The 13,327-nt window shown below is 53.5% G+C and overlaps 7 protein-coding genes across 7 annotated transcripts; 3 read left to right on the plus strand and 4 right to left on the minus strand.

Annotated features, from left to right (window-relative positions):
• Positions 1 to 713: 713 nt before the first annotated feature.
• On the plus strand, positions 714 to 1,276 carry B0H18DRAFT_967431 (uncharacterized protein; the record flags this gene model as incomplete). Its single annotated transcript, XM_048043417.1, has 1 exon — positions 714 to 1,276. A coding segment is annotated over exon 1 (310 nt), but the record flags the coding sequence as incomplete, so codon positions are not given.
• A 34-nt stretch (positions 1,277 to 1,310) lies between these two features.
• B0H18DRAFT_1205723 (uncharacterized protein) lies at positions 1,311 to 2,919 on the minus strand (the record flags this gene model as incomplete). The annotated part of the gene is made up of 10 exons (XM_048036145.1): positions 1,311 to 1,509; positions 1,560 to 1,696; positions 1,753 to 1,825; positions 1,874 to 1,989; positions 2,025 to 2,045; positions 2,108 to 2,284; positions 2,339 to 2,434; positions 2,492 to 2,548; positions 2,596 to 2,656; positions 2,705 to 2,919. 10 exons carry the CDS (start codon positions 2,917 to 2,919, stop codon positions 1,374 to 1,376), a joined length of 1,089 nt encoding a protein of 362 aa, XP_047901314.1. The 3' UTR covers positions 1,311 to 1,373.
• Positions 2,920 to 3,363: 444 nt separating this feature from the next.
• Positions 3,364 to 5,564, plus strand: B0H18DRAFT_866801 (magnesium transporter NIPA-domain-containing protein; the record flags this gene model as incomplete). Its single annotated transcript, XM_048039813.1, has 8 exons — positions 3,364 to 3,599; positions 4,134 to 4,286; positions 4,352 to 4,445; positions 4,503 to 4,562; positions 4,615 to 4,849; positions 4,903 to 5,000; positions 5,054 to 5,122; positions 5,181 to 5,564. The coding sequence occupies 8 exons, from the start codon at positions 3,364 to 3,366 to the stop codon at positions 5,562 to 5,564; spliced, it is 1,329 nt and encodes a 442-aa protein (XP_047901315.1).
• Positions 5,565 to 5,614: 50 nt separating this feature from the next.
• On the minus strand, positions 5,615 to 6,086 carry B0H18DRAFT_17283 (uncharacterized protein). Its single transcript, XM_048036962.1, has one exon. It carries the CDS (start codon positions 5,907 to 5,909, stop codon positions 5,664 to 5,666), a length of 246 nt encoding a protein of 81 aa, XP_047901316.1. The 5' UTR covers positions 5,910 to 6,086; the 3' UTR covers positions 5,615 to 5,663.
• A 33-nt stretch (positions 6,087 to 6,119) lies between these two features.
• On the minus strand, positions 6,120 to 10,889 carry B0H18DRAFT_1081137 (uncharacterized protein; the record flags this gene model as incomplete). The annotated part of the gene is made up of 20 exons (XM_048031346.1): positions 6,120 to 6,301; positions 6,353 to 6,475; positions 6,529 to 6,698; positions 6,756 to 6,969; positions 7,095 to 7,231; positions 7,256 to 7,328; positions 7,368 to 7,422; positions 7,598 to 8,076; positions 8,135 to 8,622; positions 8,669 to 9,036; positions 9,066 to 9,200; positions 9,278 to 9,372; positions 9,425 to 9,782; positions 9,837 to 9,925; positions 9,976 to 9,993; positions 10,044 to 10,222; positions 10,278 to 10,376; positions 10,429 to 10,479; positions 10,525 to 10,565; positions 10,767 to 10,889. 20 exons carry the CDS (start codon positions 10,887 to 10,889, stop codon positions 6,120 to 6,122), a joined length of 3,477 nt encoding a protein of 1,158 aa, XP_047901317.1.
• A 238-nt stretch (positions 10,890 to 11,127) lies between these two features.
• On the plus strand, positions 11,128 to 12,062 carry B0H18DRAFT_17382 (uncharacterized protein). The gene is made up of 2 exons (XM_048036965.1): positions 11,128 to 12,000; positions 12,060 to 12,062. The coding sequence occupies exon 1, from the start codon at positions 11,448 to 11,450 to the stop codon at positions 11,889 to 11,891; it is 444 nt and encodes a 147-aa protein (XP_047901318.1). The 5' UTR covers positions 11,128 to 11,447; the 3' UTR covers positions 11,892 to 12,000; positions 12,060 to 12,062.
• A 475-nt stretch (positions 12,063 to 12,537) lies between these two features.
• On the minus strand, positions 12,538 to 13,240 carry B0H18DRAFT_1112651 (nucleic acid-binding protein; the record flags this gene model as incomplete). The annotated part of the gene is made up of 5 exons (XM_048032848.1): positions 12,538 to 12,608; positions 12,660 to 12,845; positions 12,908 to 12,960; positions 13,025 to 13,137; positions 13,190 to 13,240. 5 exons carry the CDS (start codon positions 13,238 to 13,240, stop codon positions 12,538 to 12,540), a joined length of 474 nt encoding a protein of 157 aa, XP_047901319.1.
• Between the last annotated feature and the right edge of the window lie 87 nt (positions 13,241 to 13,327).

A 13,327-nucleotide genomic window follows, 5' to 3' on the forward strand; every position in this document is an offset into this window, starting at 1 on the left:
ACGCATCGTCGCTCCGGTGCTGCCGCCCTTCGACGATGCGGCGAAGGAGTTGAGGCTTCTGACTTCATGAAAAGGTCAACGACCCGAAACGAGCGGGTTGATTGGGTTCATTTCAGACGGGCGATTTACCATACACCATTATTGCTTGTCATCCTACATCAACTATTCGTAATGGGCAGCCTATATGTCAGTGATAGTGGGCGTTCAGTCCCCTGAGAGGATGTTTCATTCTTAGAGCAAGGATAAAGAAAGCGAGTGCAAGGACACATGCCTGGGTCGCGTATGTGAGGATCACTTCCTAAACGCCTGTGTGGCACTGGTGCTTGTCCTTCGCCTGCACTACCATCCTGCTCATGCGTCCACGCCAATCGCGTACACGAGAAACAGTGTGAAAATCTGCCTACGCGCTGATACACTCCTAGAAAATGTCTCGACCGGCAGTGGCCGACAACCTTCCGCCCAGTGCGCGATCCATCGCTCTCCTGCTCGCATCCACGCCCACAGTGCAAGATGCCCAACCTGGCGTCCTCCACCAGCTGCTCGAGTTCTCGCACCGGTATACACACAGGTGCTCTCGGACGCGCTTGTCTACGCAGAGCACGCAGGGCGGACAGGGAAGGTCGAGATGGACGACGTGATCCTCGCTGTACAGGCCCGTGTAGGCTGGGAGTTCGGAGGCCGCGTGCCAAAGGAGGTGCGTCTCAGTCATTCTCTATTCCTCCATGTAATGACCATCCATCCTGTGCGCAGTACATCCTATCGCTGCCACTCAAACCAACTCCGTCCCCCTGCCCTCCGTCCCGAAGTCTTCGGCGTCCGACTCCCACCCGCAAACGACTGCCTCACCTCCGTCGACTTCGACCTCGTCCCGAACAAGCCCCCGCCCGGCGTCAAGCTATATGATGAGGAGGTCGAGGAGGTCGAGGAGTCCGAAGAAGAGGACGAAGACATGGAGCCCGCTGCCATCCCCGCGACGTCGCGCGCGGTCCCCCCACCATCCGCTCAGGCGCAACCGCACAGCAGGCGGGCCCCAATAGGTGCGCTACACACGCCGTCGGACGTGGATATGATGACGCCTGGCGGGCCCGCCCGGAGGAGGGAAGCGAGGCAGACGAGGAGGATGGGTTGTTTGGCGGAGCTGGCGAAGAAGAGGAGAGCGGGGACGAGCCTATGGAAGAGGTCCCTACCGCAACGCCGGCAGAGTCTGCGACCAATGGGGTGAAGCGCAAACTGGTGGAAGAGGAGGACTATGATGAGTGCGTTGCTGTCCGTCGAGATGCATGGGACTATTTGCTCAGAGAGGCATGTATTGTACTGTAAAATCAATGCATAAATTGTAGGTCTACGTGTAAAATCCATGGGCAGAGATGCAGTCATGAAGATGCGACGATGTATCGAGGAAGAAAGTGCGACTGAACAATGATCATAAGCCCTCGTGCATCGATTGAGCGATGAACGCAAACAGCAGCACGAGCAAGGTAAGAATGACGATGACCCAGAAAGTCCAAGCTGGAGCGGATGGTTAGTATTAATGTGACGGAGTATTAAATAATACGCACAGATGGCACCGAGGTTTCAGGCACAGTGACGACACGGACGGTGTTGTCCGCACTTCCAGAGACGAGGAGATTGGACGCGGTATTAACCGTAGTGTCGTGGGTGGGAAGTCATGCGCTTTCAGGATGGTAATTAGGGGCTAAGTCCCAGGAGAGTTAGAGAGATGCAGAAATCAAGCTCGTGATAGTTACCTACCGCCAGGGTCTTCGCATCCAAGATACCGACGGTGTAATCCGAGGAGCCAAAAGCGACAAGCTTGCCGTTCGGACTGGACGGGCTCATCAACCACTATTTCATAAAACAAATCCTCACAAACCTGACGTCGAAACATGTAACACCCTTGTCGCCCACTTTGCGCATCTTCGTCACTTCCCACTTCTCAGTGTCCCACTTACACACGAATGCGCGCCTCGGTGATGATTCGTTCTTGTCCTAGGTGGGACGGCGTTGATTAGGGTGTAGAGCACCTTTCCGTCCTGCGGTGGAACCTAAAAGAGCGGAATTATCAGTGAAGGCAGCTTAGAACCTGTCATGTTGGTGCGCACCTCACAGAGCGGAAACTGCTCCCGGCATTATTCCCCGGTAGCGTAGGCCTCTCAACTGCTTCATAGCTGCAGCGCTTGCAGAGCGTTCTCTTTCTCCTTCCCGGCAGCCTTCTCACTCTTCCCTTGGCTTCAGATGGCGGGAGAGCATACACCAAGAGGCTGACAGTGGTCGCCACAACGAGCTGGTCCCGTACCACGGTGAGCCAAGAACATGTATAACGTAGATGCGTACTTACAGTGTTTGATGAGAACGACGCATCGTAAATCTCGCCCTTATCAAGGTGGACGGGAGCTGCCGCAGGGGCAAGCGACGGATAGTACAGGAGAGATAGCTAGTGAGGATAGAAATGTGAGCCACTGTGCACCAATGACGACCGCACTGCGCTTACATCTTTTGTGCCGGCAGCGGCGAGGAGGTCGCCAGAAGGCGAGAAGGCGGTCACTTTCTATGCTCAGTTCAGTCGTTGCTACGACTGCGGAAGGCCCAACAAACCTGAAAGTCATCTTCGAGCTCATTGATCGACAATGTGCTCTGGGATTTTGAGAGAGCCAGTCTGCTATTGGTTTACTGACGTGTCACTCTGGCTGTTGGAGGCACATACCTCTTGTCTTCAACGCCAAATATACGACAGTTCTGGTTTTCGCCGGTCTGCAGAGCCTCGACTGAGCTGTTCACGCCGCATGCAAACGATCTCTCCGACGGATGCGCTGCCATGCTCATTGGTGCATCCTCGCCCTTCTCTAGTTCGAGCTCATGCAGCAACTCGATGTACTTGTCGGTATCTATGCGGTACAACGCTGTCATCAAGCGTCCCATAAGGCACGTCGCTACTCGGAGTGACTATACACGAGGCTCACCAACTTGTTCTTGATACCGGTCTTCGACTGACCTCCGCCACCTCCGAGGACGAGCTCGTTCTCGGAGATGAATGCGGATGAGTATACCGGGAAAGCGGGCAGAGAATGGGGTGTATGCTTCGTCCGCATGCCTTTAGATTTAGCAGTTTGCGCTGTAGAGCTCAGTGAGTAGTAGCAGTTACGGCAACAATGGCGGGGCGCCAGGAGCAGGCGGGGGACACAGGTCACTGTAAACGCGGGGACGACGCGTCCGGACTCCGGGCTTCCAGCGACGCACGTGCGTACTCGACTCCCTGCACGCAAGCGCGCCACCGCTGCAGCTGAGCGGTCTGTCTACCTGCCGCCCGCCATGTTACCTTCCATCTAGTAGCACCCCCCAGCTACATGCTAGCTCGCCATTCCGATGTCCAGTATTGCCTCCATCCTATATAACGCGCTGCTCGGCGGCGGAGACGGCGGCTATGAAATACCGAGTCTCCCCCAAATAAGTCGAGGCACCTTCGCCGGGATCGTCGTCGCCATCTCCGGGAATGTGGTCATCTCACTGGCATTAAACTGCCAGAAGCTCGCTCACAAGCGACTTGAGGAGGAACGGACCACCAAGGGGGACGAATTGCAGAGCAGGACAGCGAGTGGTGAGTTCGAGCGATCTTCAGGCAATTGCATATGGGTCTAGTTATTTGTGGATTCCGGGGAGAGCAATGTTTGCAACATAGGACGGTACGCCGCTGTAGATTTGGCTACGCACTGAAGACTGTCATATGCTACTCGGGAGGCTCGACGGAAGAGACAGTGGTATCTAATTGAAGCCAACTGTCTTGTCGCAGGACCTCTGTAGTATAGCTGAGCCATACACCCTTCAGAATCTGATCAGTGCACACAAGTTACCGGGTTGTTTCGTGGTACTATTAGCTGATCAATCCATTGTCACTGGCAGGTCTGAACACCCCGACCACCAATCCCGGAAGTTACATACCATCTCCTCAACCGGGCACTCCTGCCATTGCAGTCGTCGAGACAGAACCACTCCTCGGCTCTCCAATCACACACGACCTGTGTCCGCAAGCTATGGTAGCGACTCCGCCGTTGTGCAAACTCGGCAAGGAAAAGCAGCGAGCCTTTCTGTCTAGGCTCTTCGTCTTCCGCGAAGACGACGAGCGCCCCTTCCAAGAGACGGACTCCGCGCATCTCGCACGACCCATGCGCTCATGCCAGTCGAAGTCATCCTGCTCATGCAAATGGCGAGGAACGAAGGCGTACGACGTCTAGCGAGAGCAAGACCCAGGATACGGGGAACGAGTCTGACTATCTGAAGTCGAAACTTTGGTATGTATACTGCCCAGTCACGTCGTCAAATACATCCATTGTAGTCGTTCCTCACCAACATACAGGTGGTTCGGATTCATCCTCATGAACATTGGCGAGCTGGGGAATTTCATCTCTTACGCCTTCGCTCCTGCTTCAGTTGTTGCCCCGTTAGGCACGGTGAGTATGATGCGCATTTCAGATAAGGTGGCATTGTGTGACACGATTCTTTGACAGTTCGCCCTTATCGCCAACTGCTTTTTCGCGCCGCTCATGCTCAAAGAGAGATTTCGGAAGGTAAGCTCACTTAGCCTTTCCAGCTTCATTCATTTGCTGACGTCCCCTAAAGCGAGATTTCTTGGGCATCCTGATCGCTGTTGTCGGCGCTGTGACTGTCGTGCTCTCTACCAACCCGTCTGATGTTCGCCTAGGTCCTGACGCCCTCGTCCATGCGATCACTCAACGTCCATTCGTCATCTATGCTGTTATCTACATCGCAGGTGCCACCATACTCACTATACTCTCTGAACGCGGAGCGGGAAAACAGTACGTGTATGTCGACGTTGGATTGTGTGCATTGTTTGGTATGCTATCCATGACTATCGACAGTTCAGAATTACCTGACAGCGCTGTTTAGGTGGCTTCACGGTGCTTGCGACAAAAGCATTCTCGACATTGCTCACTCTCGAAGCGTTTGAGATGTTCACTCAATGGATCACATACCCAGTGCTGCTGGTGAGTTTGGACACGTCCCACGTATACGCAGCAATAACGCTGTTGACCTCCAGGTTTTAATCAGCACGGGTATCGGTCAGATCCGATACCTTAACCGTGCTCTAATGCGCTTCGACAGCAAGGTATGCCTTCTGCGCTTCCGCCTGAAAGTCAAGTTTCTAGACGATGAACGTGCAACAGGTCGTCGTGCCGACCCAATTTGTCATGTTCAACATATCCGCGATCGTGGGCTCCGCGATCCTCTACGGTGACTTCGCGCGGGGCACCTTCCACCAAATCGTCACCTTCCTCTACGGCTGCGGGGCGACCTTCGTGGGGGTGTTCATTATCGCCTGGGCTCCTTCGACCTCACAGGAGCCGGAGGAGGACGAAGAGGGCACGATAGGCGACGTGCCGCCTTCGGAGGTGGACGGGACTGTCACTGGGTTGAGCTCGAGATCAGGGAGCGTCGCGCACCGCAACCGAGTAAGGGTTATTGCCGCGGACGGTTCGTCTGCGACGCCTATCCTCAGGAACAGGCACAGCGTTGTCAGTATGTATGGCCTCTCGCCTGCACAGGTATGACCTCGCCTCTCACTTCATGGCAAGGGCTGCAGTCTCACTGTGACATGTCCAGCGCGCCCTACTCCTCGGCTCGCCACCTCGCGACGACGTGTCTCGACCTCACTCTCGAGACCCTGAACACGAGCCTGCATCTACTCCCGAGTCTGTGCGCCGGAGACGGACAGTGAGCTGGCTCGGTGAAGATGGCCCACACGGGCTATTACGACGGACCCCTGCGACACCCATCAACGCGACCAGGGAAAACAGCCGAGTCCGCGCGCAAAGCCATAGTGTGGCGAACAGAAGCGTGAGCCAGAGTCCATATTGAAGGATGTTAGCAACGGATGTGTGGGGTGTCTTGTACATTATATACCCTGGACAGTACAGTTGTCATCTATCTATTACTAATTGAACAGTGTCCCGACATGGGGTACGGCCTATTAGAGTATGTACAGTAATTCGCTATCGAGATATACGCTACGTGTGTGTTCGTACAGACTGGGTTGTGAGCACCGATGCATTTTACGGAGGTTCTGGAGACTAGCGGTGCCACGGGAGATCTCGTAGCAGCGGACATCATAATCTAAGCACTTGGGGAGGTGGCAGCTGGCGAACGCCGTTAGCCATAGGGGCTTCGGGAGCCGTGAATACGCAGTAGCACCCGCAACCTGTCGCGCATGCCGCCTCGTGCTTCGCTCTTGTCCTTAGACAAGTGATATGCGTTACATGCCCACAGAGGAGACAGTTGTGAGAAAGCCCTGGCGCACTCCGTTAGCATTACTGACCGGGAGAAAAGGTAGGCCATTCACCTTTCGCTGGGAGACGGCAGACCGAGCAGCGAGGGAAATATGTCTTGCCTCCACAAGTCACACATTCTGTGCTAGCGTCATTGTCGCTCTGTTGCACACCATGCCCACATATTCGCACGCAGCCTTGATTCAGTAGAGGTCAGCGACATGAAGCAAGCCTTTTCGGTAAGGCATACCTAGACAATCCGCCGCAACGGCGGAGTCGAATACTGTTGAGAGGAGCTCCCTTTCTACGGACTTGAGCAGCTCTGTCCGCTTCTCAGGTAGACCCCATACTAGAAGCATCTCAGCATATGCCAAGACATGGCACTGAAGCTGCGTTCGCAGACTCCCCAGTAAAGAAGACCTGGACAGTACCCATCGTGAAAGACCAAACTTCGAAACACTGAGTTGAATGCCTTACATTGGATCCGGAGGCTCCGGTGCGATGTGAACATTGAGCCGCTTTTGGTCAGGACCCAATCTAGGAGTCGACAACACTTGTGAAAAGGTTGGTCGTCGTGGATGTCCCGCAGATGAGAAGGTGATTGTGACGTAACGGAAGACATGTTGGGAGCTTCTGACCACGACTTGGTTATCGGCGGTGTATGATGAACGGACGAGTCTCGATGATGTCCCTGATGGGGTGATGAGTGTCCACGACCGACATGCCCACCGTCAGGGAGTGGAATGGGCATCCGCGGTTTGGGACCTGTATGACATGGTCAGACAAAACTTCGGTCAGGGAGATGAAATATAGCACCTGTCATGAACTGCCGCATGCTGCCGGCATGGAACAAACTCGACCAAGAACCTCGTGAAGAAGTAGGGGATGATAGAGGGGGTGCGACGGGTGTTGGGGATGGTGATGTGCGTGGCCATATAGGAGATAGTGAGACTCTACGCTGTAGTGCCCTACGATACTCAGGAGTGCTCGTGTTCGGAGTCTTTTGTGTATTGGAATTGGCTACGAAAATGTGCCCATGAGAATCCCTTGCTCTGTATAACGTTTGTAGTTCGCATGCGTGACACTCACACAAAGCTGTCGATTGTAGGAGGAGGGCAGATAACATGGCTAACATTTGAATGTCCTTAGTTTGCGACAATTCTTGATACCTGAGGAACCGTGTTTAATTCCTACGATATTGTGGGAAAGATTACAACTCACAGCGTTGTCGCAACTCGAACAGCTAGCACTCGATTACCGTGCGTTGACGGATGCAGTACATGTCCATCCTGACCCAGCTTCGTCGCCTCGGTGAAGACGGCTTCCAGTATCCGCAATATTCGTTCATGGTCGATGCGACCTCTTGCCTTCGCGATGTCAGCATTTTCTTTGCACCACTCTGTGGGGCTGTTCGCGGCAAACGTATACTCCGAAGCCATGGTGGCATCAATCCCAACCAGAGTAGACGTGTCCTTGATGAGAACGGAACTGCGTCTCTGGGCTAATAGCGAATAATTAACAGGGATGTCTTCCATAGGCCTGGACTGTTCCGAGACGCGCCGGGATTTATGTTGCGAGTAAGTGGACAAGTTTGTCATTATCCGTAGAATATTCCCCGCATCGTCAGCCTGGTAGTTGCTTTCAGTGACTGTCGCATCCCGGTCCTGAGCAGCATGCGTAAGTCGCCGTACGGCGTCGGACAGCAAGGCTGGCGACGCTAGAGACGGTGACACCAAGATCTCACGCATTGTGTTCTTGACGATCCTTGGTGGGGCGGGAAAGAAGCAAATGAGTTGACCTATGCACAAGAGATGGCCTTAGTTGAGGATAGCTCAGAGTTATCGAATGCCATTCACCATTAGGACCGAACACCCCTTGAGATGTCCTAGGTTCGGCGAGATTCTTGTCAGATCTCAACAAGGAGAAGCTAGTGCCTCGGTTACGGCGAGTCGATGGTGGCATGTCTTCATCTGAGGAGGACTCTGAGTCCATCCCAATACGACGACCTACATGTTCCTCGTCATCCCCGATAAGCAGGAACCGCAGGCATTTCTCCAAGCATGGTCTTTCCTTCTCCCGGATAGCGCGAAGACGCCGAAGAATGAATGCGCGAGTCGGCATATCGATGAGCGGACTCCTATCCAAATCAACCCTTGGAGTTCCCATCGGATGGGTAGCTTGAGGGTAGTCGCGGGGAAAAGTGAAGGTGATCCTAATGAACACTGACGTGCCTTCGCCCCATGGACCATGCAAGCCGAAGGTGCATGTTCGCTTCTTCGTAAGATCTTGCGCGTTCTCGAGCTTCACCTTCGAAGTGCTCAGTTTGTTAATGACAGTCGTGATTCTGCAGACCATCAGGGACGAACGCAGAGATGAAAGAGGTGTCTTACTCATCGTGCAAAGAATGGGCTGGTTCACCATCACGATGGTCATCCTGACTGCCTCTCCGCTCGCCATTGCGCTGTTTAGTCGACATGGCCAACGATACTGACCGATCCACAATGGAAGGGGGTCTTGACACCGAGTTGAGACGAGAGACGTTCCCGCTTTCTACTCCGCTACCAGGACCTGAGCTCCCTTCTCTCTTCGTCCCAAATTCGACACTGGACAGCCAACCGAAAGTGCTGATAGGAGCAGACCGACCTGCGAGATGACCGCGAGTCATTGTTCCTCGCTCTTGTGCAATGGGAATAGGTTTAGACAGTGCAGGCGACGAACTACTGCCATTGGTTTCTTGTGGCAGTTCAGTCAATTCCCGCTCCATTGGTAGTTTCGGGATATTTGAACGAGATGGTCGTAAGGGAACGGTGCGCGCACTTCAGCAAGAATACCTCGGTGACCGACAGGTGCAGAGAGCTTTGGAGGCAGGTCATTGCCGACAGGCGGATTGCTGAACGACACCTTCGTCTCGCGACGGGGCGCCTCGTGCGACTAGGCTGCGTAGGTGTAGATAGTCCTGCTCTCTACGATTCCCGTGAGGTGATTGTGCGCATATAGACGGCCAAGATCCTCACATGCATTGAGTCTGTATCGATGGGCCAAAACCGCAGCGTTTTATCCTTGGACCAAGTGATTAGCTGAAAATCAGAGCAATCTGGATAACAATGGTGAGTCGTTATGTCAAATACACATGAAGTGGATATGACCTGGTCCACCTCTCCGCCACACGAACTCCTTGACCACGTCCGCATGTCCCTCGAAGACGTCCATCGGCATATGCGGATCTTCGTAAGCATACATCTCCAGAGTGGTCTCGCTTCTCTGCGGCAAGCTTAGTAGGCCTCGACCGAAGGGCAGATCACGAGCTCTCCAAACAGGATAAGCAGTCCGAATGGTGAGCTTCGGAACGAGGTCGCCATCCTGTTGTGCGTCCTGCGTATCCCAGAGCTTTATCGACTTGTCCAAGGAGCAAGTCAATATCTCATTACTTCGGCCGTGCGCCCAATCAATGCCATAAATCTTCGCAGTATGCGCTCTGATTCGAGAAACAGGAAGAGAGCCCTTCTTTGGGCAGTGTCAGTTGACGGAGGTTGGTCAGCATAGTATGAGCGTGCTCACTCGGCGATCCCAAAGCAGAACTTCGTTTTGATGAGAGGAAGCCAGAAGATTTCCATCTCGACGGTTCCATTTCACCTGCGTGCCACCAGCTGCGCGTACGCTGAATACCTCGTTTCCTCCAATGCACTAGTCTACTCACAGCCAAAAGCGCATAGACCTTGAAGCCCGTCAGCATTTTGCTATGGCATACGATCATGGGTTGCTCACCCATCACTGGCTTCTGTGCTGCACGGAGGTCCCAGGCCCACAGCCAAGAATCTATACCTGTGCTCACCACAACATCTGGCTCCGTGTTGTGCCAGTTGATATCGGTGATGGCACGATAATGTGATCGCAGTACGTGCTCAATGGACGTCTTTCCAGACATGTACAGGTTCCATATCAGGCTGGCAAAGACGTCAGACATTGAAGCACGTCAGCAAGATTACTTAGGGAACGTACAGCTTCTCGCTGGAAGTGGACACAATATACTCGCTGCGAGCGAGGTGTGGATTCCATTGTACATCGGCAACATCCCAGGTCCCGCCTTGGGGCAGAAAGCTAGGAGGAAATCACAAACGGTATATATGCGGACAATCATATTATGACGAACCGTGGAACATTTAGAGGCGCTTCCAAGTCGATTATGAAAAGACCGTTCCGCCTACGCAGATGTCAGCCGGTAGATATCGCTGTGTGCAAGACATACGTCGCAAGAACCACGTCCCGACTGCTGGGACTGATGCTCATCTGCAAAAGAATGCAGACATATTCAGTTTCTTATTATCGAATACTGGGTTACGTGTGCTGTGGTATCTTTCGGAAGCCAGCAAAGTTCCGCATGACAGAGTCATGGACATTTCTGGGACAACTCTGGCATGTAACTCATACATCGCAGCTCCGTCCTCCTGCCCCCTTATACCAGACCTATAGTGAATGTTGCGTACTCACGTTGCCTACAGCATCGCCAACAAGCCCTTTCATGTTGATCTGGAGACTCCTTCGGAAGTTGCTATCATCTTCCGGGGAGGAAGGCTGCAGGACGGCCGGACGAATCGTCATTACGCTCGACATATTTCACGACCGAATACCACTTCAGACGCTCTGCGTTTGTCTTTCTCTGCGCGGGCCGTCTTCCTGTCCTGTAGTCAGAAGGCGTTGAAAATACCAACAGGAGATCGTGAAATAGCAGGTTCTGGAAAGGCGGACATGAGGGTCGCGCTGAAAGAGCAGGCTCAGGCCCAGGACGCGTTGAAGACGCGAGCGAGCCACACATGATTCTGCATCCGCACGCCTTGTCTTTCGCCTCAATCACCGTTATACACCCTGACACGCACTACGACGTAGAAGACATGATAGCGCACAACCAATATGGAGCCCGTGCGGCCAAGATACTGCTGAATGCGTATGCAATGCTGAAGGTTCGGGATCGGAGGCTCAGAACAATCAACACGCCCATTGTCGACGAATGCCTCATGTCTTCGCGCTTGCACGCTGTTCCCCTCGTGCCGTAATATTCTCTTCACCTCCTTTGAGTTTTAAATCGCGTCCGCTGTCTAATCTCTCATCCTTGCGCGACTCACGCCATCACTTGAGTCTCCACAAGAGTTCTCGAAAGCAGCCGACCCTCCCATGTTCAACGGCTTCCATACGCCAATGCCTCCCAGCGATGCCGAATTGGCCAGTCAAGCTCTGAACGAGGAGTCCATCTACCGGTTCCGCTCGTTCAATGCCAATGACGCCGTCACGCTCGGTCTGTCTCTTCGAAAGCGTTTCCGAGCGTCTTCGCGCCATGGAAAGGGAAAAGGGCTTGTGATCTCTATTCAGACCATCGCTGGTCATACTCTGTTTGCGTGTACTGTCGGTGACTTGGGCGGTCTCTCTGGCATCGGAGACGTTAGTCTGGATAGTTGGTCTTGCCTTGAGGTGAGTGGACATGTTGGTTTTTCCTTAGGATACCGCGTCCTATTGGCTCTTCACGAGCAGGGCATGGTCGCTGTAGTGCGCCGTACAGGGCACTCCAGCTACTACGTAGAGAAGGCATGGGCGCGATGGGTAAAACACCGAAGCAGCTAGGTATTGAAGGTAACTACAGAATCAACGGGGGCGGTCAGTCCGGATGCGTTCTCGAAGCATCGCAGTGGCTGATATTCCGTCAATCACAGCGTTCCCAATTTGGCTTGAGGTAATATCCCTTTAGCTACTTCACGTAGGTAAGACGACACTGAAGAGCAAACGTCGAAGAACGCACCGTGCTGTCCGATCGCAATAGTGGCATGCTATTCAGGATCGAGCACCGACGATCATCATGTGCGTACTCACCTTGAGTGGGTTGCCATCCTGCTGACTCGCGCATTACTCCTAGATGGTCGTCGCAGCAGTCCGGGACTACCTGAAGAAGTTAGCCAGGGACGATGAGTTCACTCTGCCGACAGCTTCTATGCCAATGCCTGTCCCACCAAGGGACCCCCGAGAAAGCACCGTATGAACATTCCTCTCTTTCGTTGGATCGGGTATTTATCAGGTATTATGAATAAGGCGTGGACGACAGAGCCATCCAGTTCCACTGGATTGTCATTACGACTGCACGAGCACTCCGAGCTCGAGTATCGCGACGACCATGACTTCTAGGCTGATGACAGTGTATTAGCTGATACGAGATGTACGCATATATAACGAATGGCCATTACATCCAAAGACAGGTAACATATATAGGGGGCTATCAAGGCTCCTCTTCCGAGGGCCCTTCCTCTGAACTCGCGTTCTTCGGATTCTTCAACACGCGTATAGTTTCTGCGTTGAATGTTAATGTCAATACGTGAAGAGCAGTTGCAGGACGCGAACCATGGCGTAGGAAGATCTGTCGCTGACCCTGCGGAGTGTCAGGATCAGCGCTGGGGTCGGGCTCCCGCAACTCGAAGTTCGCCTCCACGTAAACTTGAGAGCCACTCTTCAACATGCGCAGGTAGTTGTTCACGTTCTGATTAAAGGATAGGATGCTATGCCATGTTGTCTTTGGGTCATTGCGCGCTGTAGCGGAAAGTGATAACGCGATGAGTACACCATGTAATGTGGTAGAAAATGAGACTCACTGCCGTCGGGGTTGGGGGGAGGAGGAGGGTAGTTAGTAGTCGCTATGGTGTATCTACAATTCCCCACCACACATCAGCCTGCTTCGAGCGGTATATATAAGGGCATGGAACACGCACTGCACATATTCTTTGTTATTCCTGGTATAACGCAGTTCAGGGACCTTGCCCAAGCGACCAATCAGAACTAGTTTTGCTAGGTCTGCCGACCGGGAAGGAGTGGTAGAGAAGGCCTGCCAATGACGCGTCACAGTGAGTACATTCCAGCAATCCTGAGCAACTTACCCTCGTAGAGGTACGCGCAGCCGCAGCAACGCGCTGGGAGAAAGCAAGCATCTTGCGGTGAGGGGTAAAGATACTCAGGAGAAGACAGCGAGACTCGATCGGCCAGCGACCGCAAACGCGCCGGCAGCGGATGTGACG

The sequence above is a fragment of the Fomitopsis serialis genome, assembly GCF_022376445.1.
Source record: "Fomitopsis serialis strain Sig1Antser10 chromosome Unknown B0H18scaffold_1, whole genome shotgun sequence".
Classification (NCBI taxonomy): Eukaryota; Fungi; Basidiomycota; class Agaricomycetes; order Polyporales; family Fomitopsidaceae; genus Fomitopsis; species Fomitopsis serialis.

Bases quoted from the DNA above. Each gene is read 5' to 3' on its own strand.
- B0H18DRAFT_17283 (XM_048036962.1), bottom strand. From the start codon at position 5,909: ATGTACAAGACACCCCACACATCCGTTGCTAACATCCTTCAATATGGA.
- B0H18DRAFT_17382 (XM_048036965.1), top strand. From the start codon at position 11,448: ATGTTCAACGGCTTCCATACGCCAATGCCTCCCAGCGATGCCGAATTG.